Source organism: Manis pentadactyla, chromosome 1 (assembly GCF_030020395.1).
Source record: "Manis pentadactyla isolate mManPen7 chromosome 1, mManPen7.hap1, whole genome shotgun sequence".
Taxonomy (NCBI): Eukaryota; Metazoa; Chordata; class Mammalia; order Pholidota; family Manidae; genus Manis; species Manis pentadactyla.
Window position 1 is genome coordinate 70,950,006 of NC_080019.1, and position 26,520 is coordinate 70,976,525.

General features: G+C 35.2%; 2 protein-coding genes across 4 annotated transcripts in view; both read left to right on the forward strand.

Moving 5' to 3' along the window:
• The window catches only part of ATR (ATR serine/threonine kinase), a 142,396-nt gene extending 130,216 nt beyond the window's left edge, over positions 1–12,180 (forward strand). For all 3 annotated transcript variants that reach the window (XM_036877351.2, XM_036877350.2, XM_036877354.2), the window contains 6 exons: positions 1,789–1,939; positions 5,278–5,434; positions 5,546–5,699; positions 6,892–7,043; positions 11,028–11,133; positions 11,965–12,180. In XM_036877351.2, coding sequence (XP_036733246.2) covers positions 1,789–1,939; positions 5,278–5,434; positions 5,546–5,699; positions 6,892–7,043; positions 11,028–11,133; positions 11,965–12,138 — 894 coding nt within the window. In that variant the 3' untranslated portion in view covers positions 12,139–12,180. The remainder of the gene's footprint in view (positions 1–1,788; positions 1,940–5,277; positions 5,435–5,545; positions 5,700–6,891; positions 7,044–11,027; positions 11,134–11,964) is intronic.
• Positions 12,181–13,445: 1,265 nt separating this feature from the next.
• Positions 13,446–26,520, forward strand: part of XRN1 (5'-3' exoribonuclease 1) — a 177,551-nt gene continuing 164,476 nt past the window's right edge. Inside the window, 4 exon segments of the mRNA XM_057498318.1 lie at positions 13,446–13,688; positions 19,952–20,184; positions 23,646–23,743; positions 26,355–26,464. Coding sequence (XP_057354301.1) covers positions 13,614–13,688; positions 19,952–20,184; positions 23,646–23,743; positions 26,355–26,464 — 516 coding nt within the window. The 5' untranslated portion in view covers positions 13,446–13,613.

A 26,520-nucleotide genomic window follows, 5' to 3' on the forward strand; every position in this document is an offset into this window, starting at 1 on the left:
TTCATCCACATGGTAGCCTGTGTCAGTATTTCTTTCCTTTATAAGGCTGAATAAGATACCATTGTATGTGTATACCACATTTTGTTTATCTGTTCATCTATCAGTGGACACTTGGGTTGCTTGCACCTTTTGGCTATTGTGAATAAAAGTGCTATGAACACAGGCATACACATAGCTGTTTGAGTCTCTGCTTTCAGTCTTTTGGATATATGCCCGAAAGTGGAATTGCTGGTTTCACATAATTGTTTCACATAAAATAAAATTTTCTATTTTATTTTAAATTCTGATGTCTATAGATACTATAATTATAATGCAGTTTTTCTATTGAATTTAGTTTCGTTTTAGTGTAGAAAAAAGTTAGGTTCTGTTTTTATCAACACACTGTTTAAAGTTGATCATTAATATTTTTTTCAGTTTTATTGGTAAGTGCTTGATTTCAGAGATGATATAAGAAGTCTTATTAGAGTTATTCTAAATATATGGGCTTATGTATTTAGAATAATTTTTCTGTAGCCGGGTATATACAAATACATAGCATCTGTTTTTTCCATAGGCAAACACTAAACCATACTGTGGAAAGATGAAATTTAATTGTTTCTATAACCTTTTGGTCTCTCCTCTTTATCTCCTCCCCACATTTCACTGGTACCTCTTTTGTTAGCAAGAAAAGTTACGAACATTTAACACAGAAAAGACATAGCAGTAGATAGATGAGTTTACTTTTTAAAAGAGGGCAACTATGGTTTGTACTTAGTTTAACCAAAAGTAATTTAAAAATTAATACCACCTTAAAAACCCATGTCAAAGGCAACATATGAAGGGAAGGATTGCTTTTTATTTAAAACATTGTTTGGTAAATTGGAAACTTAATTCACTGACTGTTAAACCATTAGTATGTTCATCCAAACTCCCTGAGTGTTTTTCTCATTAGGAGTGTCAAGTGGTCTGGCTTTAGTTTATAAATTTATCTTAATCACCTTTATTACTGATTATTTCTTTACTATTGCCCCACATTACCATGGTCAAATAAATAGCCTCATTGTGAAAAACTCCGGTATCACTATGTTGGTCTAGGAGGCCACATACTTGTTCTGCTGACATTTATGTAGCCTACTTATTCCCAAAGTTTAAAATGTGTTTTTGGTCAATGATTATACTTTTGAATTGGACAGGTTGCAGTCATCCATGTGTGCTTGGTTTATTTCACACAGTTCCAGAATTAAACTAAACACTGTTTATTCTTACCTAGTATATTTTAGGATTAATCAGATGAGATGTGAAAAGCTTTCTTTTGCTAGGAGATGGTTTTTCAGATGAAGCTGTAATATTAAGCTGCAAGAGTAAGAAATACATTCTGGAGATACCATAAAACTCATGCATTTTCTCATGTATTTTTTAGATAATCAAAATTAAACAGCATTCTCTGTGTGCCTAAAGACTTAATCTTTCAGTTATATCTAAAGCAATAAAATATGAGTAATTTGTCATTGTTACAGCTATGTATTTTGTAATATATAACTACTATTTTGATGAACACAATACTATTGCTACATTAATAGTGAATAATTAGAAAGAATGACTTACTCAAGGCATGTTTTAATGATTTGGAGTAAGGATACTGTCTCACTAATGTCATCCTTTGCCACCATTCTAAAGAATTATTCATCTATACCACAGAGTAAGCTTTCATTGAAATTCTTTTGTTAGGAAATGAACAATCTTTAGATGTATTTGATATAACACTGATAAAATTTGAATTTTTCAATTTATATGTATTTTTTAAAATAGTGTTTAAGAAAAGATGCAGAATCTCGTAGAAGAGAACTTCATATTCGAACATATGCAGTTATTCCACTGAATGATGAATGTGGGATTATTGAATGGGTTAACAACACTGCTGGCTTGAGACCTATTCTGACCAAACTATATAAGGAAAAAGGTATTAACATGAATTCTTATGATACAAATATATATAATATGGGTATAGAAGCTGTTAACATATAGAATGTGGGTGTAATTGTTAACATATGCCATTGTACCTTTTTTTTATATAAGCCATAGTGAAATTTCTAGGTTAAATAAGAGTCTATATACCAAAGTAGTTAAGTGTTTCCTTCTCTTTTGCCTTCCTTCCTTCCTTCCTTCTGGTTTTGTTTTGTTTTTTCTTTTTAATAGGAAAAAAGAATTTTTAAATTAAATCATCAATCCATTGGCATATTTCAAACCTTCCTTGTGTTTTAATTCCTTTTCTATCTTCATCTCAAAAGGAGTATATGAAAATCTGTTTTCACAGAGGTATTACTGATTAGCAATCTGTAATTTTATTAAATAAAAAACTTTATGTGTATATTAGACTTTAGCAAATAAATACAGGCATACTTCATTTTATTTTGCTTTGCTTTATTGTGATTGGCAGATGACATTTTTTTACAAGTTGAAGGTTTGTAGTAGTCCTGAGTGGAGCAAGTCTGTTGGTGCCATTTTTCCAAGAGCATTTGCACACTTCATGTCTCTGTGTCACGTTAGTAATTCTCACAATATTTCAAACTTTTTCATTATTTCATATTTTTTATGGTGACTTGTAATTAGTGATTATGATTTGCTGACAGCTCATGATGGTTAGCATTTCTTTAGCAGCAATGTATTTTTTAAATTAAGTACATTGTTCTTTTAGACATAATGCTATAGTGTGCTTAATGGACTATAGTAAACATAACTATTATATGCACTTGGGAAACCAAAAACTTCATTTGACTTGCTTTATTTTGATACCCACTTCACTGCAGTGGTCTGGAACTGAACCCACAGTCTCTCTGAGGTATGCCTGTAAATATATTGTAGATAATGAGAGCTGGTTTTTTCACTGTCAGAGAAAGAAAGAAAGGCAGGAAGGGTAGAAAGAAACCTAAAGTATTAGATTGGAATTAGAGTCTCCCACTAGCCAAACCTGGGAGAGTATGAGCAGCAAGATCAATAATCATAGCATTAACTTATAACCCATGGAATAAAGTAGACATGAATTTACATGTATGTAAACAAACACTTGAATAAATAAAGAGGGTAATGGGAACAGTTCTTCCTTGCAGAATTGGAGGGAATAAATATAGAAGAAATTATGGAAATGAAAAAACATTAATTACAGTTGCCACAGTAACTTGCCAGCAGTGATTAACAGTGGAAGCTGACATAGAAGGATGATGAGGGTATTTATAGAGAGTCTCAAAGTAGATGAATGGATAAAGAAGATATGGTACATATATACAATGGAGTATTATTCAGCCATAAGAAGAAAACAAATCCTACCATTTGCAACAACCTGGATGGAGCTAGAGGATATTATGCTCAGTGAAATAAGCCAGGTGGAGGAAGACAAGTACCAAATGATTTTACTCATCTGTGCAGTATAACAACGAAACAAAACTGAAGGAACAAAACAACAACAGACTCACAGACTCCAAGAAGGGACTAGTGGTTACTAAAGGGGAGGGGTGGGAGAGGATGAGTGGGGAGGCAGGGAGAAGGAGATTGAGAAGTATTATGATTGGCACACATGCTGTGTGGGGGGCCATGGAGAAGACAGTGTAGCACAGAGAAGACAAGTAGTGACTCTGGCGTCTTACTATACTGAAGGACAGGGACTGCAATGGGGGTGGGTGGGGAACTTGATAATATGGGTGAATGTAGTAACCAGTGGGCTGAACACACAGGTGTAAGCCTCTATGCTTTGCGTTTGTAGCTGCTGTATGCAGGGCTTCCCTCTGGCTAGCCTGACGCCAGGGCAGGGATTGCCGGTTTGTGAGCCAGGTGCAGGCTGGCTGGGAGAAATGCACAGGAGGCTGTGTATCACGATTGGGGGTCTTGGCACTGCATAGCCAGCCAGGGGGATGGAGCACCTGAAGATCGTGAAAATTCCTAACTCGCTGGGCAGAGTGCACTGGACTGTTTGGTCTACCTGTCCTTTCTCCTGAGATGTAAGCTCTGTGCAATCCTTGCCCCTTTAGCAGCCCTCTCACTGTTAGGAAGTCTCTCAGACTGCCCACCCGCCCAGAGTAGCTGGATATGTATCTCTGTTTTCCACAAGCAGCTGAAATTTCAGTCTCTCCAGGTATTCTGCCTGTTTTAGCTTTCCAACCCCACTAATCACCAGAGCACCATGCAATGTAGGTTCGTGCTCCCAGAGCACATCTCCAGGGCTAGGTGTTCAGCAGTCCAGGCCTCCACTCCCTCTCTGCTCCATTTCTCTTCCTCCCCCCAGTGAACGGGGGTCGGGAAAGGTCTTGGGTCCTGCCGGCTCATGGCTTTGGTACTTTACCCTGTTCCATAAGGTCTGTTCTTTTCTCCAAGTGTATGCAGTCTGGTGCAGCCTTCTTTCCTGTTGCTTTTTCAGGATTATTTATATTAATTATATTTTCATATTATATGTAGTTTTAGGAGGAGGTCTCTTTCTCACTTCTTATGGTGCCATCTTTAATTCCACGGCTGTTACTGCTATTGGATTTTTTTAAATGTTTTAAATATATATTCCTTAAATGTCATGAACATACTTGAACTGTGCAATATTTAGGCTAAAAACATCAAGTCTCAAACTTGTCCATAAAGTTTGTCTCTGTACCTTGGGTATAAAAAGCACCAAAAATCAAGGTGGGCCTAAAAGGTACTTTATAGACTGGAACCATAGCAACCAAATATATCAGAAGGAGTTTTTCTGCTTCCCTAGATGATTTGCATTATTGTATAAGATTATCTTAAGAATCACATATAGTATGAATCTTACAGGCTAGCCTTCACACACAGTAAATTTTTAGAACACCATTATAGATTTCTTAGTAATTATTCAATATGGACTTATACTATATGCTGATTAACAGAGAGATCATTATAATTTTAATGAGAGCTGCAGCATTTTTACAATTCCAGGGACACTATTCACACTGAATTTATTCTTAGTGGTATTTGCATTTGTAGCTGCTGTAGGCAGGGCTTCCCTCTGGCTAGCCTGACGCCAGGGCAGAGTTGATTCCACAACATTGGTTTTACTTACATTAATTTTCATCAACAAGAGGCTTCACTTTAGATAGGTATAAGTGAGCATAATCTATTTTATTATAATATCAGAAGACAAATTCACCCTATGCAAAATTGAAATTTTTCTAGGTTTTCTTGGTTTTGAAAAACAATTTGAATGACATTAGATGTTTCTTGTCCAATTTTAACCAAAATAATAGCCCTTTTTCTTATTTAGCATATATGATTAGTGGAAATCACTCTACCTTGCAGGTGTTTATATGACAGGGAAGGAACTTCGCCAGTGTATGTTACCAAAGTCTACAGCTTTGTCTGAAAAACTCAAAGTATTCCGAGAATTTCTCCTACCCAGGCATCCTCCTGTTTTTCATGAGTGGTTTCTGAGAACATTCCCTGATCCTACATCATGGTAAGTTATGAAGAATATAACATATTCTTAGATTGGATGTGTTAAAAATTTTTTAGATTTATATTGCCTCATATGGCATAGGAATATTGACAGGCGTTGTGTTTTCTTTAGGTACAGTAGCAGATCAGCATACTGCCGTTCCACTGCAGTTATGTCAATGGTTGGTTATATACTGGGGCTCGGAGACCGTCATGGTGAAAACATTCTCTTTGATTCTTTGACTGGTGAATGTGTACATGTGGATTTCAACTGTCTCTTCAATAAGGTAAGTGATATGACTTACTCTCGTTGATTTTCTCCCAATTCCCTTTCCTCAATAAATGTTCTTCCTAATCATGCCCATTGGCAGCAGTTATAGTTACAGTTGAGTCACACTGAGAGTTTGTTGATTGGTTTTAGTCAGTGGATTCCAGAGCCCTTAGTAAAGCAACTTGGGATGGAGAAAACTTAAAAGACTGATGTAGTAAAACTAACACTGAACTTGAAATTCAAAAGCATAAGTTCAAATTTTGACTCAGTTCTTAGTTATGTGAACATAGGCAGATCAGTTCATTTTCCTGAGTTTTAAAGAAATGGAATAATTCAATATGTTTTCTAAACCTGGAAGCATATCAGACTCATCCAAGAGTTTTTTTAAATATACAGATAGGAAACATTCCCAGAGATTCAGATTCTGAAGGTCCAGAGTGGGGACTGGGAATAAATTAAGGTTGTTGGACTCTCCCTAAGGCCCCCTCCACTTTGCCAATGTTGCAGTCCTGGACAGCAGACTAATAGGTTAACCCACTGTTTATTTATCCCCATTTTCTATGGGTTGCCTTCTGCTGTTACAGGGAAACCAAGAAAGGTCACAGACCCAACTGAGATCAAATCAGAGATAAAGCACTTGTATAGGTTAAATCATACAAGAAAGGAATTTAAGGTAACTGATTGAGGATGAAAAAGTCCTAAGAAAGGCAAGTTCAAGAATGGCAGAAAACAAATGAACTGGAATTTCTCAGAAGGGAAATGTTAACATGTAATTCATTACATGTTAACATTTCCTCTCTGAGAAATACGAGCTTCTAACACTCAGCTGTTTCTTTTCCCCTTCTGCTTTAAAGTGAAAGTCTTTAAAAAGAAAAGGATTTGTTTGTACTTCTTATTTAAAAAATGACACTAAGGAAGACATTATAAGACTAAATATTGAATGTATAAAAATTTCTCTGTAATGATATTTACTATAGTAATTCAGTGAAATGTGAAATTTTTTTCCAGGGACATAGATGGATATTCAGTTTCTCAAAAGCAAATGCCTCTTTGATGTCATAGGCCTCTAATGTAGTTACAAATGTAAATATTTTGAGGGTACCTTTACTCTTTGCTAAGAATGTAGACATGAAGTTCTAATTTTTTTGCATAAAGATTTAAAAATTACGACATTCTTTTTAATAAAATGCATTATTTTATTTGCAAAGGGAGAAACCTTTGAAGTTCCAGAAATTGTTCCATTTCGCCTGACTCATAATATGGTTAATGGAATGGGTCCTATGGGAACAGAAGGTCTCTTTCGAAGAGCTTGTGAAGTTACAATGAGGTTGATGCGAGATCAAAGAGAACCTTTAATGAGGTAATTATCCATACTTCAGAATAATTTAACAGTAACCTTGAATGCAATTATTGGTTCCTAGGTATGTTTTCTTTATGTAGAAGCCAATTTGCCTTGTTTGAACTAGGATTTTTTTAATAATAGCTTTATTAAAATATAATTCACAGTTCATTGCAGCATTAGTCATCAATAGCCAAAACATGGAAGCAAACTAAGTGTCCATCGATGGATGAATGGATAAAGAAAATGTGTATGTGTGTGTATACACAATGGAATATTATTCAGTCATACAAAAGAAAGAAATCTTGCTATTTGTAACAACATGGATAGATCTTGAGGGCATTATGCTAGAAAAATAAGACAGCAAAAGACTTATATGTTGAATCTTACCAAAAAAATAAATAAGCAAAAAATAAAGATTCACAGAGAACAGATTAGTGGTGCCACAGGCAAGGGTTTGGGGTATGTGAAAATGGGTTAAGTAGGTTAAAAGATACAACCTTTTGGTTATAAAGTAACTCAGTCACAGCATGTTGACTATAGTTAACAATACTGTACAATATATTTGAAAGTTGCTAAGAGAGTAAATCTTAAAAATTCTCATGACAAGGAAAAGAGGTTCCAAGTATATATGGTGATGGATGTTAGCTAGGACTTAATGCGGTGATCATTTTGCAATATTTACAAATATCAAATCATAATCTTGTACATCTGAGACTAATTTATATGTAAATCATATTCAATTTAAAAAAGGTATAATTTATGCCTTAAAAAATTCACTCCTTTACACTACAATTGTTTTAGTATATTCACAAGATTGTACAGCCATCACCACTATCTAATTATAAAACATTTTCAACACTCCCCCCCCCAAAAAAGTAGTTACTTCCCTGCCATCCCCTAGCAACCACTAATCTCCTTTCTGTCTCAGTGGATTGCCTATTCTGGACATTTCATATATAAATGGAATCATAACATGTGACCTTTTGTATCTATATTCTTTTATTTAGCATAATGTTTTCAGGGTTTATCCATGCTGTAGCATGTAGCAGTAATTCATTCTTTTTTATTGCCAAATAATATTCCATGGATATACTACTCTTTAACTCTTCATCAATTAATGGACATTTGGATTGTTTCTACCTTTTGGCTATTGAGAATAATGTGGCTGTGAATATTTCCATATAAATTTTATGTGGATTTATGTTTTTAGTTCTCTTGGATGTACTTAGTAGAATTGCAGAGTCACATGTTGCTAACATGTACTTAGTAGAATTGCAGAGTCACATCCTGCTAACAATGTATGAGGGTTCTAACTTCTCCATGTCCTTACCAGCTAATGTTATTATCTTTTTCACTTTACCCATCTCAGTGGATGTGAAGCGTTATCTCATTGTGGTTTAAATTTGCATTTTCCTAATGACCAATAATGTTGAGCATCTTTTCATGTGCTTATTGATCAGTTGTGTATCTTCTTTGGGCAAATGTCTGTTCAAATCCTTTGCCCATTTTAAGGTCAAATTAATTATGTTTTTGTTGTTGAGTTGTAAGAGTTCTTTATGTATTGCGGTTACTAGACTCATATGAGATAGGTGATTTGCAAATGGATTTTTTTAAATTTCTTAATGATGTTCTTTTTTACTTTTGATGAAGTACAATTTATCTGTTTTTGTTGTAGTTGTTATATGTGCTTTTGGTGTTATACTAAGAAACTATTGGATAATCCAGAGTCCTGAAGATTTATATTCTCTTTTATTCTATAGTTTTAGCTCTTTTGCTTAGATCTTTTATGATTTTCAGTTATTTTGTATCACATTGTGAGGTACGGGTCCATGTTATTCTTTTGAATGTGTATATCCAGTTGTCCCACCACTATTTTTTGAAAAGATTATTTTTTTCCATTAAATTGTCTTCGGCATTTTTTTTGAAGATCAATTGACCATATATGTAAGGGTTTATTTCTAGACTCTCTGTTTTATTCCATTGATCTATATGTCTACCTTGTGCCAACAACACACTGTCTTGATTACTGTAGCTTTGTAGTTAAGTTTTGAAATTAGGAAGTATGAGTGTTCCAGCTTTTTCTTCTTTTTCAAGATTGCTTGGCCCCTATTTTATGGGTTATTTTTGCATTTCCATATGAATTTTCAGGTCATCTCTTCAACTTCTGCCAAAAGCCAGCCCATGTTTTGATAGGAATGGCTTTGAATCTGTAAATCAATTTGGGAGTACTGCTATCTTAACAAAATTAAGTCCTCTTTCTGGCCCACAAACATAGGATGTTGGTTATTTAAGTCGTTTTTAATTTCTTCCAACAATGTTTCATAAGTTCTAGTTTGCAAATCTGTATTTGTTTTTTTTAAATGTGTTCCAAAGTATTTTCTTCCTTTTAATGCTATTCAAAATGGAATTTTTTTCTTAATTTCATTTTTGGATTGTTCATTGCTGGTGTAAAGAAATACACTGATGTTGGTATCTTTTATCTTGCAACCCTGCTGAACTTGTTTATTAATTCTAATAGTTATTTTTGTAGATACCTTAAGATTTTCTCTCTACAACAGCATGTCATGTACAGATAGTAGTTTTACTTCTTCCTTCCCAATCTCAATGCCTTTGTTTTTTCTTGCCTAATTGCCCTAGCTAGATGAATAGATGTGGTGAGAAGTCTTTCTTATCTTGTTCCTGCCCTTGAGGGTGAAAAGTGAGTCTTTCACCATTAAATATGACGTTAGCTTAGGAAAGTAAGGTGTTTTTTTTTTAAACTTTTAAAGCTCATTTATTCATTTTTTTCTTTCTTTAAAAGCTGTCTACTGGGTATTTTGGCAGAATGCATTGGTTAGTTAGGCAGAGATAAAGGCAAATTCTCTGAAAGAGGAAGTATAGTGTCTTGTGAAACACTCAATAGGAGTCCCTATCCTGGTCTGGGGAAATCAGGAAGTAATTCCTAGAGGAAGTGGCTGAAACTCTAAAGTAGAGATGATCGTGCAAAAAGGAAGAGAGTCTTCTGAGTGATACAAACATCGAGGCAAGTAAAGGCACGGCCTGCCTGAGAAATACTGTATTTTAGAGGGTAGGTTTCAAGGAGGTGGTGCTATGAGAATGCAGCACAGATGAGTGGGGCTAGATTATGAAAAGTCCATGAGGCTAGTTTACAGTTAAACTTTACTCTGAGAATAACATTGGAGGATTTTAAAGAAAATTTAGAAAGAGGTGGAAATGAGATAATCATATTTGTACTGTAGAAAAATTACAGTTCTAGTTTAAGTTAGAGGTCAGAAAACCAGTTAGAGAACTGTTGCAGCAACCCAGGAAAAGGTGGTGGTGTACTGGATGAGGTAGTGACAGTGGAGGAGATAAGTAGAGAGATTCTAAAGAGATTTAGGAGGTAGAATTGGGTATTAAAGAGGAAGAGGAGGCAAGGGTGATTCCTAGATTTTTGTTCAGGGCAAAGGGGTGAATGATGCTGTTCATTACTAATTTGGGGAATACAGGAGGAATAGTTTAGGAAAGGTTAATGAGTTTTGTTTTGAAAGTACTGAATTTAAGGTGCCTGTAAAATATTTCAGTGGGTTTTTCCCACAGTTAGTTGAATTTGAAATCTAGAGCACGATAGAAAAATCTGGAGTGAGTCTATGTGATAGCTATAGGTAGTTTATGGTCTTTGGAGACATGGCAGAGGATAAAATTCATTCATTCAATAAATATTCACTTACCAGTTCAGAGTATGCATTTAGAGATGCACATAGAACTCATTTTACTCTACTCTCCAAGAACACCTCAGCTCCTCGTCATCTTGCTTTTCCCTCCCTCTTCGCTTTCCCTACCCTCCACCTTAAAACAGCAATTTTATCTATCTTACCAAAACTGTAGTAATGTGTGTTTTAAGAGTGTTAACCATTAGCTTCTCATCCTTTACTTATTCTCCACTCAACTGTTGACTTTAGAAAGATTTCTTCTTAAAAAGATAACATTGTATTATTACCACAATGTTTGTTTCCATTTTAGTGTCTTAAAGACTTTTCTTCATGATCCCCTTGTGGAGTGGAGTAAGCCAGTGAAAGGGCATTCCAAAGCAGCATTGAATGAGACCGGGGAAGTTGTCAACGAAAAGGTTGGTTGAAGTTATAGCTTGCTATGAGCTGTCACTGTGTATCTACAAATGAGAACTGATTCTAAATACTGTTAGTGATTGACCATTGAATATTCTCAAATCTAGTTCCCTAGTATCACAATGCCATAAGTTTTTATTATCATTATTAATGTTAACATTATCATTTGTATAATAAAAAGAGTTTAAGACACTTGTTTAACCATAGACAATTCACAATTATGAGATATAATGGGAAAAACTTGAACACAAATTGCCTGACTTTAAAAAGCAGCAGGTCTCAGCTTTAATATTTAGCAGTTTATTTCTTACTAAGTTGAAGTCTCAAAGTTTGCACATAATTATTTTTAATAAGTGAGACTAGATTGAGGATTGGTTTTCTAATAACATTCTCACTTGCACTCTGATGCAAGCAGGTCACTCAGAACTCCCATTTGCACATAACAATCTAAATATTGGGCATTGGAGTGTTGCTGTTATTAGCATATTCATTCAAATGTTTAATTCTTAAACATTTTCAGGGTAAGTTTCTAAAATTATTATTTTTCTAGAACTGTAATGTGGAAGAAATTCTTAGTCCAGAAAAATGTCCACATAGTCCAGAAAAAATATCCAAGCTGTTGATGTTGGATTGGTATTGCAAGCCTCAAAATCAGTATCTCAAGATACTTTAATTTCTTCTTTTCGGTCTGTATTTGCTCTTATAAAAAGTGTAATGATCAGTAAAATGGCATTAACATTTGTTAAACAACAGAAAGGTAGTAATTCCAATTTATCAACATCTGTATGTCATCAGATGCTTAGCCTTTATGATTTTCAATTTCTTCTTTTCAGGCCAAGACCCATGTTCTTGACATTGAGCAGCGACTGCAAGGTGTAATCAAGACCCGAAATAGAGTGACAGGGCTGCCATTATCTATTGAAGGACATGTGCATTACCTTATACAAGAAGCTACTGATGAAAATTTACTATGCCAAATGTACCTTGGTTGGACCCCATATATGTGAAATGAAATTACTTCAAACAATATATTAATAATATAAACTTAATGCATCTGGAATTAATCTGTGGCTGTATCTATTCAGTTCCAAAGTACAAGTTTCTTTGTGTTCTCAGAACAAGTGTTATTATTTCTCCTTCATTGTTAATATTTAAAATAATACGTTATTAAGAAATAAACTTTTCTTAATATATACTGTGAATTATAATGGAGAAATGGAACATCGTATGTTCTTACATTTCTAAAAAGGGTACTTGAAAGAAGCCATCCTGATTTCATTTTACAACTTCTGTTGGTTTTAAGTACTAGTTGGCATAAGGATTCATTTAAACAACAAAAAAGTTATATTGGCTAAAAAGTGGACAAAGCACTGTACTAGACTTGTGCACAAAACTGACTCTCTTGCCCTCTAGGAACTCACAGTCTAGTAAAACAGATACATAAACGTAAGTATCACATTAAATTCACTTAATATAACTCTTGTATGGCTGAAAATGATAGGGAAAAAACATAAGCCAAGAAGGACCATTATGAAAACTACAAGAGCATTCTGTAATTTGAAAGATGCTGAGAAACTGAAAGCTTACAGATTGCAGAATCTAGTGGTCTTGGAAGACAAAGTTTCATGCGATTTTAAAATCTAAAAACAGTGTGAGGTTAAAATATTTTCGTAAGTTTTCTTGCATAAGATTTAAATAATTACAAAGCAGTGAGCTCATTACATTCAAGTAAGTGGAAAAGTTTAGAACAAATATAATTTCATTGATATTCACTTGACAGAATACTGCTTTTCTGTAGGGTTGAAAGTGTGATGCAGGAAAACACGATAAACCATGAGGCATGAATGTGAAAAGTATGCATTAAATAATTTCCTATAGGGGGCCTTATGTTTAAAGTTGAGGAAACTGGGGGTGAGGGATAAGGGGTGTAGAGGAGTTAATTTTTTCAACCTTTGTAAAAGAAAACGTTTTTTAAAAAATCTGTTACGGATTTATATTCCTCAAAGAAAAAACTCCCCCTCGCCAAACAAAACAAACGAAACCAAATAAATCACCAGACCTTGCCAAATTCGTGTTTCAAAATACTGAGATTAGCAATCCCAGGAGACGGAAGCAGCCAGGAGAAAATTTAGTGTTCAAAACTCTTCCAGCAGTCTGGTGAGGTGTTGCTACCACTTCCAAGTCGGCTTATGAGACACAACTCTGTTCACGGCCATTTCCAGTAATCAGTTTAACACACTCCACCCACAACGCCTCAACTGCTTAGACACAACCGCCAGCGCGCACTGCCGCGGCGAGACGGAGCCGGGATTAAAGCCCCGCCCCGGGGGGTGCGGTCGCTCTAGGCCCGCCGGCCGCTCTCTATGGTCGCGCGCACCGAGTGTTGTCATCGGCGGAGCGACAGCCGGAGGCAGCGGCGTAGGCTCCGGCGGGGCGTTTGGTTTCGGTTTGGCCCTGACTGGAATTAGTGTTGACGGTCGAAATGGGAGTCCCCAAGTTTTACCGATGGATCTCAGAGCGGTATCCCTGTCTCAGCGAAGTGGTGAAAGAGCATCAGGTGGGTGAGCAAGGGGGCAGCGGCTCAGAAGGGCGAGGACCCGGGGCTCCGCGGCCCTCTCTCCACCCTGGGACGGGGCTTTCCAGCGTCCCTCTGCTCGTCGGCTGCCGGATGAATCGCCAAGGGAGGAAAACAGAAGGTTTGAGGACCCTCCCGACGTGAACGGGGGCGAAGACGCAGGTTGCGTTTGTGTGGGCAGAGCCGTGGGGATCGCAGTTCTGACAGCTCTCCTGCGGGGGCAGGGCTTTCCGCGCCTCCGAAATTCATCCTCGGGGACCAACAGTTTAGGGAGCTCTTTGCTTTCCTCCCCAGGCAGCTTCAGGTTTCTTTTACCTTTACATATAGGGAATGCAAAGCCGGAGGGGATAGCCCCCCAGATACCCGCATCCCCGCCCAAATCAACAGACGCACGTATAAGTAATAACCGACTCCGCAGTTGAATCACCTTGTTTGCCTTATCAAGACCTGCGTGCCACCTCACTCTCAACGCCTACACTTTTTTGACGTGGCTGATGGTTCATATTTACACCTTCTGTTACTCTTTTTCTATTTTTCCAAAGACCGTATACCAATCCCCGGTTCCAAAAGAAACAAAACTACACTTGGTTGGGAAGGGCAGGGGCAGTTATTTGGAGGCATCAGTGCTGGGGGGGAGGGTGGGAATTGTTAGAGCACTAATGCTAGTATAGTAATATTTGGTATATAATAACCCCAGGGCAACGTTATGTGTAGATTCCAAAAATGGAGTTCTGTATTGGAACTGTGGAAAGAAACAAAGCAGTCAACTGTTAGGCAAACTGGACTGGGTGATACCTTAGTATTTGTCACATTTCATGATTTTGGTAGACCTCTTGTCCATTTTTACGGAAAAAATTCCAGTTTTGGTATTTGTATAGCTAATTGATTGGTTGTGATGGATAGCATTGTATTAGTAGTGGGGAAAAATAACCCAGCTACCACCACTGTCCTGGTTAACAAACTATGGTTTAATCTTTTCAAAAGTACTGTAAGCATGAAGGTTGGGTTGTACTTCCAGAAAAGATTCTTTGGTGTTGAATTCCAATCAGATTTGGTATATAAAGAAAAGCTTTCAAAAATTTTAGAAAATGATAGTTTATTTTTTTTTATTTGAAACATGGATTGAATTAGAATTAGGGAGACATTTCCTTCCAGAGAAAAGAGTTTAAAAGGTTACTAGTACATTTCAGAAATGGAGACAATTAACTTTGCAGTTAACAAAAATAAAAACAAATATAAAGGGTTACTAGCTACTTTCTCAAGCAGTTCTTAAAAGATGGTAATACCTAAGATGCCTAAGTATATCACAACAGTTCAAAAAGCTAGTCCTGGGGGAAAGGGATTTGAGAGAAAGGGTAGCTTCTGGGAAGATGGAGTGTAGTGACAGCTTCGTCCTATTTTGTATCTCTGAATCCTCACATAAGAACAGAAAGAACAACTAGATAGCAAAGTTTAAAGTCCATAGAACAGTAACAACAAAATCATGTGACAGGATATACCCAGGAACCTTAAATATGAGTTGGTGGGGACAAACTACCAATAGCCTCTAGACACAATCAGTTTTGGCATCTTTGCAAGAGGAAGAAGGAAGCAATGGGGCAACATCTGATGGACCTGAGACCAGGAGAACTTCCGACTGTTTACTAAAAGACTGTGCAGGCCAGTTAGGTAACAGTAGCTCTAACTGAAGGGTATTAAAGGGCAGGAGCAGTCTGTCTCCTATGAGCTCTCAGAACTGACTTACCAGTGCACCATTATGAGGAAAATACAGTAAAGAATAAGAAAGATTTGCTCCGTACACAAGAGCAAATGCTTTAAAATGGAAATGGCAGCTCATGTCCCCTATAATATAAAAATTTAGGTTTTTGTAATCAAGAAGCATTTGTAGCATAATACATAGAAGATTGGTTTTAAAAGTACAGGCTCTAGTGTAACAATGCGAATGCACTTAACAGTATTGAACTTTACAGTTAAAATGGTTAAGATGGCAAATTTTATGTTATGTATACTTCAGTACAATTTTTTTTAAGTGTAGGCTCTGTAGTATGCATTATTAACAGGAGCAATATCACTCCCAAAGGGTCCAGAATTGTTGGGGTGGGGGGTGGAGGTTTACAGAATAAAGTGCCACAATACATAAAGAGAGACACAGTATAGCTGTGGTATTAAAATTCCATGGGGAGTAGGGAGTGATTAGGAAAAACCAAGTCTAAAGAGTCGCTTAAAGGAGGGGCAGTAATGAAAGAAAGATGAACAGGCACTGTTCTAGAACAGTTCTGCTTGATTTCAAATTTAGCTCCAACACTTACTTTGCTAGCTATGTAGTAAAGGACTTTGGATGAGTAACTCAGTTTTTTTGTAACCCAGTTTTCTCAGCTATAAAATGGAAATATAATACTAGGATTGATATGATTAAGTAAATACATATAGAGCATTTTAAACTACTACATGGCAAGTGCTTGACAAATCTTAGCTAGTGTAATAGCACTGTACTGGATTATAATCATGAGAACTACATATGCTTTGAGAGTTTATAATTTTAGTTGTATGACCTTTATTTTGTGAAAGTTAAGTTTTCATCAGATATATATGTTTGTAACCCTTCATCTCTACTTCTGTGGCACAAATAAGTCTTCAGTAAATATTCATTGTGCAAATGAAGTTACTAGCATATTATATACTATATAAAACAATATATAAAAAACATTGTATATTAAAATATGCATAGTATACTACTATGTATAGAACAAATGAATGAAGTAACAAACTCTTAGAATTAAAGTAATGGGGTTAAAGAATTGGAAAAAAGAATCACTGTCTTCTCTTTTGAACAGCTAGTCAAATATGTATTGTCTGTGTAAAAGGCATTTTTCAACAACACTGTTAATACTGGACCACAATTTAATGCAGTATGCATACTTTAAGTGAGTAGTATAGGCTACATGTGTTATCATATTCAATAAAGGGAGAGCTTCATTTGTTTATTAATTTATTAAATATTTTTTATTTGCTAATTTGTGTCAGGCAGTATGCCAAAAATTCTAAACATGACCAAATCAGAGACTTTGCCTTGAGAAACTCAGAGTTTAGCAGGAAAGGAGAGACATTAAACTTAAGCATTCAACAAAAATATATAGAGTACCTGAGCTCAGCATTCTTACATGCATTGGGAAAATACACAAAAAAGATAATGACATAAAGAAAAGAGCATCATTTCCTCTTTGTTGAGTAAGGGAAAGCTTCCAGACAAAAGATACTTAAGCTTGATCTAGACAGCTGAGTCAAAAATCTACAAAATTAGTGGAGGAAGGAGCAAGAAGGAAAGCAAAGTATTTCAGGAGGTAGGACAACATCTGTAAAGTAAAAGGTCTGAGACAGCCTAGCACATTTAGGGCTCCCTAAGTGATTTACTGTAGTTAGCTAGTAGGATACAAGTAGAGGCAGAAAAGAATATAGGGCTGGTGGAAAAGATAGCAGCCAAATCAGAAGACCTTTTATGGTATTAAGGATTTGTAGTATCATATGTTTTTAAGTATGGAAGCAACATAATCAGATTTTATTTTGGAAAAAGGTTAAGCTGTGGTGAGAGAGAACTGGAAGCAAGCAGTCCAGTTGGAAAACTAAAAGCTTGAAATCTGGGATGGGAAATGATGAGATTGTGTAGGACAATGGGAACGGACAGGAGGATAGGATTCTAGAAACATTTTGTATGTTAAATTAAAAAAAAAAACCTCAGTGACTAATAAGATATGAGGGGGAAGGGAAAGTATAAAATAATCTTGAAACTTATAACTTGCAGATATAATAACTCAGTGTTATCTCTTTGTGAAGTAGCAAGGTTCTACTGCATGTTACCATTTTCTTCACCAAAGTGGCCAATGATGACTTAATCATTCTGTATCTTTCTTACTAATCTGAAACCTAAGATAATTTTTTAAATTTATTCTCTAAAAGGACAACTGTAGGATTTTTTTTCAGATTATAAAGGCAATTTAGGTCATTGTGTAAAAATTCATATAATGCAGAAATAAATAAAAACTGTTTATATAGTCCAGAGGAAAGTAAAAAGCAACTACAATTCCACCATCCAGAGTTAACTACCAGTAACATCTTGACTATATACTCCTAACTTTTCTAAGCAGATACACATGTAGATAAATATTTTCTATAAATGTGTAGTAATATACCTGCTGCTTTATAACCTACTTTTGTTGCTTGGGCATATGTATTATACATCTGTCCAATGCCAAATGAATCTATACCATAATTTGTAATTGCTGTGTAGTATTCCATCATATGGATGTACCATCATCAGTTCTGTATTATTAGGCATTTGATTGTTTTCATTTTTTATCTTTTCTGAATAATACTGCCATGTAATATTCTTGTACTTTTATCTTTGTGCACATTTCTGATTATTTCTCAGAATAAATTTCCAATACTAGAAATTCTGGGTAAAAAATTTTTTGATATACACATTCATATTAGTTACACCAGTTTATATTCCCATCCCAGACTACTGGGTGTGATTTTCATCTTCTGTAAAATAGGAAGTCTAAATATTTCTCTTTTAAAGTTTTTACAGTAACTAAGCAAGAGAATGAATATAAATGTTTAGCACAATGTTTGGTGCTTAATAAGTGCTAGCATTTTCTTTTAATAACATGAAATATGCACGTCCCCCAAACCTTGCCAAGAATGGGTAACATGAGTCTTTCTAACCTTTGGTAACATGATGGGAAAAATGGTGTATCATTTTAATTTGAAATTTAGGGATGTTGAACATCTTTTCATATGTTTATTAGACTTTATGTTTCTACTTTTTTGTGTTGTGGTGCATTTTCCATGCTTTTAAATTTTGCTCTTTTTCTTATATTTGAGGATTTTTTTTCTTTTTTTTGCGTATTAGGAATGGTGACTTTGTCCATCATTTTTTTGGTTTATAATTACTGGCTTTCCATTCCATAATATTACCAAAATATTAGGGTTAAATATATATATATATATATATATATGTGTGTGTGTGTGTGTGTGTATTTTACTTACATTCTCTTATGAAAATTCTAATCCTTCTGGAATTTGTTATAAGGTGAAATACAGTTTCATTTCTAAACAATTAGCTAGTTGCCCCATCCCTTTCTTTCACTAATTTGAAATTCCTCTTATATACTAAATTTCTATATATACTTAGACTACTTCTAAACCATTTGGTTTAATCAAACTGTTCTATGATTTTTAATACCATTCAGGGCAGGTTTTCCATCATTACTCTTCTTTTTAATATTCTTCCCTGCATGTTTATTACCCTAGGGAACACTTGGAGTTATTTTCTAAAGTACCCATACCCCTTCAAAAAAATCACATTGAAATTCTGACAGGTTTTGTTTCTGAGATGGTGTCATTAAGTTTATACAAGGAAAGCCCATTATATTTTTGTTTGAAAACTCAAAATACTTTAATTAGTATGTAAGGCAAACTGCTCTAAAATTCGTTAATTATACTGGATATTAGAACTAAGTTGTACCCACTTCAGTTCCTTGTTAGTGTATATTTGTTTCAGTAATATTCCCCTTAGTTGCTCACATTTAAATAGAGGAAAAATAAATAAGAGGCAGAAACATGAAAGTCTTTTTATAAAACTAGATGCCTACTAGGCAAAATTTAGAAATTTCTAATCCACATATCATAAACAAGAAATCGGTTTTTAAAATTTCCTGAAACTTTTGACCTGATCTAAGCTTTTAAAATTAACATACCCAAATCAGTGACTGTTTTGGTGAGACCAAATACACAATAAGTCTTTAAATCATTTCTAAAACTTTTTAGTGACCATGTATAGTCTTTGGTATAAATGGACATTATGCTACCCATTTATGGAAGAAATTAAGGTTCTGAATAGTTAGTCAAATAATAGGAAGAAAGGAAACTAGCATTTTGACTACCAAATGAACCAAGTACTTTATTTGGTGTTTTCCTGGGTTATCTTATTTTAAGTAAGTAGATGATTTCCTGACAGTAAATTTGATCAAGCTGTTGGTGCATTATGTAATCACATAATATGTCTCCAGTTTACCAATTCCTCATTTGTTTTTTTTCTTAACTTTCTTTATTCAACTATGTTTGTTTATTCAGTTTTTATATAATAAGAATGCCTCTTTATTCTGCTTTTTATCAGGTGCTTTTCCCAGCTGCTTAGATACCTATGGCTGATTATAATGATAGTGATCATTTTCTTTGTTTTTTAGATTCCTGAATTTGACAACTTGTACCTGGATATGAATGGCATTATACATCAGTGTTCCCATCCTAATGATGATGATGTTCACTTCAGAATTTCAGATGATAAAATCTTTACTGATATTTTTCACTACTTGGAGGTGTTATTTCGCATTATTAAACCTAGGAAAGTGTTCTTTATGGCTGTTGATGGTGTGGCTCCTCGAGCAAAAATGAACCAGCAGCGTGGAAGGCGTTTTAGGTAAAATATTTATGGTTCATTCTACAATACTATTTTGATTAATAAAATATATTATTTTAAAGATAATTGACTTAACACAAGCATCTTCTGTTCATGTTTCTTTTCTGCTTAAATATCCCCAGACATGGAAGTATCTCATAATGTCACATTTTATCAATTAAGTAAACAAATAAGTAATTCAAGTGAGGTATCATTTCTCAAAGCATTCTTGTACTGTATAAATTTTCTCTGTTATTCTCTGTCACAGATTTTCCAAACTTCTTGTTGGTAATTTGGAAACAGCAGTAATCAAGAAAGCTCCTGTAGTAGTCTGCCCTGAGCTGGGGAACTGCAGAGTAAACTAAGAGACTGTTCTAATAAGAACATCATTGACATTTAACTTAATTCAACAAATTTGTTGAATTCCCACACATTGGTCTAGATGCTGACTGTAATTAAGCATGGGTTCAAATTGGACAGAAAGGCAAGTGAGATTAGAAGATGACTGAGTATGAGAAGAAGACTGAGCTAGGACACTCAAGCTATTATCAGCTCCAGTGTGTGAGTTGTTAGTAGTGTAAGTATAACCTGTACACAGAGGGGGTTTTAAAGTCAAAATCCTGGACATGTGGAATATTTCTAAAAAACAGTGAGATCATGCTGTGTCCTTGTTTATGAGTAGCAGAAGTAAAGCTCAGAGGGTTCTGAGAATTGAAGGAGAAAAACCCTGAGACCAGCATGTCTGATTAATCATTAGCTGAATGAATCCTCTCATCACAATGGCAGATAGAGGGAGGGAAAGGGCACCTGTGAATCAAATTTGGAAATCATCAACGAAGGTGGGAGAGTATCTTGGGGAAGTCTAAAATGAGAATGGGAAGAAGATGGTAAATGTACTTATTTAAATATCAAAAGAGAAAAGATGAAGTTATTGGAATGACTGAAATCCTTGAAGACAAGGACCTTCTCTTACTTTAGACTCTCATGGACTACCACCCAATGCTTACTTAATCTGAATCTCTACAAATTGGGCCCTAGAAATTATTTTTACCAGATTCCCCAGTATTTGTTAAACTAATTTTAGGGGACTACTGGATTAGAAAATCTAGTTCTGAGAAAGGATTATATAAGCCTACCATATCAGTGTTTAGTTGCAGGTAATGGAAACCTAGCGATTTTAAACAGAAAGGGATATAATATAGAGAATGAGATGCTCATAAAAATTATTTTAAGAGCCCAAAGGATGGGAATCTAGGTGAGCCTTCAAGAATGACTTCCATAACACCACCACAGAACTGACCTACCAGAAGGATAAGGAGTTCAGAGGCCCTCACCAGAACAGGAATTCCTTTAGCTGTGATCCAGGGATTCAGTCACTACCATCTGAACTGTTGACTCCAAAAATACATCACCTTAGTTAACAATTCAGCAGTCAAGAAGCCACCACTGTATCTGAGTTCCAGAGCCCTAGTGCACATACTAATATGTACTAAAGAAAACGGATGCCATGCACCTTGCTTTTTAGCACCTGTTGAGATTTCTTTTACTATTTGATGAAATCTCACATCTCACACAACCCCAGTGCCTCAACTGTCATGCCAACTTGACCACACTTCTATCTTTCAAACCTTTTATGAAGGCATCTAACTAACAAAAGTTAAGCCATGTCCAGACACCTGGCTGCAGGGAAGCCTGGGAGTTTGCCTTTTCTTCGTTTTCCAAACTCCAGTATCAGAAGACAAAGTGGAACTACTGTTGGGGGCCATCCACCATAACCACCACAATCATTTCAGGCTCCCTGTTTACCTGAAATCCCCTAGTCACATTTTTCTCATTCTCAACAGCGGCTCCTTTCTCCACTCATAATCTTTAATCATAATCTGTCCCCATCTCTTAACTCATTTAAATCTGCTACCATCTGGCTTTCATCTGCACCATGCTACCGAAACTTCCTTACAAATAGACTCCTTATGGTTAAATCTAAAGAATAATTCCGTCTTTATATTACTTCATTTATCTATTGTATTTAACAGTGTTGACCTTCCTTTCTTGAACTTCTTTTCCTTGATGTTCATAACAACACTCTTTGACTGCACCTTCTTGGTCTCCTTATCTTCTCTTCCTCTCCTTTTCCTTAAGTTTCTAACCTGAGTCCTGAGTGATCTTATCCAATGACTTTAATAACTTTTTCTGTGCTTCTGAGTCCCAAATTTATCTTCCTGGTGGATATTTCTCTTCAGAGCCCTTAAATATCCAAATCTGCTAAAATGTTTCCTCTTGGATACCAGTACATTTCAGGCTTAACGTGTTCAGAACGTAACTCATCTTCATCTCAAAATTGTCTACCTTTCATGCGTCTGATTTCAGTGAAACACAAATAGCTGCTCAACTGAGAAATCCAAGAGTAAATTTGGACTTCTCCCTCCTACTCATTCCCTACATCCAAGGCCTATTTATCCAATGTCTTAAATTTGTCTTATCAATTTACTTCTTTCCATCTTTACTGCTACTGCCTTGACCTCAGCTACCAAGGTCTTCCACCTAAATTGCTTTCATAGTCTTACCTGTCCCTATCCCAAACATTCTCTGTAGTGCAGCCATATTAAACATAATAGCTGTTAACTTTTCTGTCACCCAAGAAGAGTGTAAGCTCTGTGAGAATAGGAACGATTTCTCTTGTTATATCCCAAGAACTTGTCACACAGTAGCAGTTAATAGTTATTTGCTCTATCAAAGAAGGGGAGAAAAGAGGAAAGAATAGCTTCCATTGGAGAGATTATGACTGACTTGATATCTTCAGTTTTTGTTACATTGAAGGAGTTGGTAAGAGAGAGAGGTTAAATAGGAAGAAGAGTTGACCATAGAAATAGAATCCACAGACCACAGTAGATAGAGCTAGTAGTAAGGCTGTAGACAATGTGTGTAAAGCAGAACTTCCTCGTTTCTCTGTCATGTGGCATACTGGGTATTGCCTCAGAAATGGGGTGATTTTGGCAACTGATGTCATTAATGTTATTAGACTTTCATTTTAAAATGTTTTTATGAGGAAACCCAAAGATAGACATTATAATTTTTACATAATATTCTTAGAGAATATTTTAATAATATACTTTTTATTTGATACTTTTTAAAAAGTAGTACACATATAATGAACATTTAATGCTATAATTTTGAACTTGTTTCTGGAATCAGTTTGCTGTATATTTGTGATAAAAATTATAAATATTTGTAATATTCTGTGTCCATTTTACACTGTTACAGTGTTCTACTGCTATAATTCTTATCCGAAAAACTCATTTCTTTAAATGAAAAACAATTCTAAGGCTCATATTTATTATAGTAATTTCAAAATTTTTATTATGTTTTGCATCTTAAAACTGATGGATAATCATTTTAATTACCAAAGCATCTAAATAACACTCTATGTAAAGGTCTCTTTTTTTTCCAGAAATCTTAAGATTTTTTTTCCCTTAACACCTAAGGTCAGCAAAGGAGGCAGAGGACAAAATTAAAAAGGCAATAGAAAAAGGAGAAATTCTTCCTACAGAGGCCAGATTTGACTCCAACTGTATTACACCAGGTAAATTCACTGAGAGAAAAATCCTGAGAGATTTTAAATGTAATTTTTTTTCAAATATATTTTTCTTTTCTGCCTCTATTTATTTTGTCCTTCAAATTCCATTTGCTCTGTTTTCCCAGTTGTGTCTTCTCATGAGCTGTTTGGTCACTTTGGTCGTAAGTGCTCCTGTGAAGACCCTCTGTAGGGATTTACAGATGTTGATAAGAGCAGCTATGGACAGTACTCCCCTGGATGCACAGAATTTCAGACCTAGAAGGAATTTACAAGATCCATCCTACTTCTACCATTTATTTGTATGAAAACTGACTCAGTGAGGTTGTGGCTCACCCAAGTTCACGTAGCCAGCTTGTTATGTCCAACATAATAAATTCATTCTCCTAGTCCACAGCACTTGCTGTTCTACTTCTCAGAAGCAGTTAAGAATTCTATGACTTTAAAGGTAAATTAATTTACCTCATATTAGAAGTTTAATTTAATTTTACATGCAAAATTTACTCTACTTCCTAGAGCTTTGTCTAATATCATTATTGTCCTTTACTTTGAAAAAATCATAATATCTTACTTTATCATGAGTTCCTTACTAACTATGGTAATTTTCTCTTTTGTTAAGTGCCCTATGCATTGCTCAACTTAAAAACCAGTTTTATCCCAATTGTGGTTTAAGACTTTATTGTCTTGACTGTTGACCATCTAGGCTTTTCCTAAAATGTAATCATTATAGTCTCAATTTCCAGATTAATAATAATTTTCCAGGTCAACAGTAGTAATACTAGTAATTGTTGTTATTGGCAGTATCACTGAAACTTCAGGCCTTCAAAAAATCTTCAGAATCTAACAGGAATAGAAGATTGAGGTTCATTAGGGAATTGAAACTTTGCACTTATGTGAAAATACTTGAAGCATAGTCCTGAGGCAATAGTACATTTCTTGACTTTCCCATTCTGACATTAACTTCATTTAGGGTGAGGAGTGAAATTAGAAACAGTTGTGATATTTGTTAGGGAAGGGTACAACATTACCTTGCTTTTCAAAATAATAAGCAAGAGAGATTTTGACCTCTTTGGAGATCTCATATCTAGCTATTTTCTGGACCCAGATCTAATTTCGTGTTGTCACTGGGAGCTCACTGTTTTTATGTCTCTCTCAAATTAAACTTTTTTTTTATTGAGGTGTAGTTGAAATACAATATTATATTGGTTTCAAGTATACAACATAGTGATTCAACAGTTATGTATATTATTAAATGTTTATCCCAACTAGTGTAGTTGACTGTCTACCAAAATAGAAAGATGTTCCAGAACTATTGGCTATATTCTATATACTATACTTTCATCCCTATGACTAATTTATAATATGATTGAGGTTTTCTGCCTCTTTATTCCCTTCACCTACCACTTAGAGCATGGTAACCACCAGTCACTTGTCAGTATTTGTGACTCTACTGCTGTTTTGTTCTTTTGTTTTTAAATTCCACATACAAGTGAAATCATATGTTGTCTTTCTCTGCCTGGCTTATTTCACTTAGCATAATACCCTCCAGGCCCATCCACATTGTCACAAATGGCAGGATTTATTTCTTTTTTTATAGCTGAATAGTGTCCCATTGCATGTATGTAGCACATCTTTATCCATTCATCTATTGATGGGCATTTTGGTTGCTTCCATATCTTGACTATTGTAAGTAATGTGGTGATAAATATGGGGTGCATATATCTTTTTGAATCAGGGATTTTGTTTTCTTCTGGTAAATTGCTAGAAGTGCACTTACTCGGTCATGTGGTATTTGTATTTTTAGTTTTTTGAGAAACCTCCATACTCCTTCCCACAGTGACTGCACCAGTTTGCATTCCCACCAATAGTGTAGGAGGGGTCTTTTTTCTCCACATCCTCAACAGCACTTGTTATTTTTGTCTTTTGGGTAGTGGCCATTCTAACTGGTGTGAGGTGATATCTCATTGTGGTTTTGATTTGCATTTCCGTGATGATTAGCAATGTGGAACATCTTTTCATGTGACTGTTGGCCATTTGTATGTCTTCTTTGGAAAAGTGTCTATTCAGGTCCTCTGTCCATTTTTTAATCAGGTTATTTGTTTTTTTAGTATTGAGTCATATGAATTCTTTATGTATTTTGGATGTTAGCCCCTTGTTGGATATATCATTTGAGAATAACTCTCCCATACCATAGTTTGTCTTTTCGTTTTATTGATTTTTTCCTTTGCTGTGCAGAAACTTTCTAGTTCAATGTAGTCCAATTTGATTGTCTTTGCTTCTTTTTTCCGTTGCCTGAGGAAATATGTCCAGAAAACAATTGCTCATGCTTATGTTCAAGAGATTTTTGCCTGTTTTCTTCTAAGAGTTTTATACTTCCATGTTTTTTATTTACCTGTTTAATCCATTTTGAGTTTACTTTTGTGTATGTAATTAGACTGTAATACAGTTTCATTCTGTTGCATGTAGCTATCCCATTTTCCCAAAATCATTTACCGAAGAGAACAAATGTCTTCCTCACTGTATATTCTTGTTTCCTTTGTCATATGTTAATTGACCATATATGCATGGATTTATTTCTGGGCTCTCTCTCAGATTAAACTTTTAAACTTTCTATTTATAGGGACTGAATTCATGGCCAGGTTACATGAGCATCTGAAGTATTTTGTAAATATGAAAATTTCTACAGACAAGTCGTGGCAAGGAGTTACCATTTACTTCTCAGGCCATGAGGTTACTTTTTTTTTTTTTTTTTTTTACTTAAAGAGTTTTTTAAAATATTCTGAAGC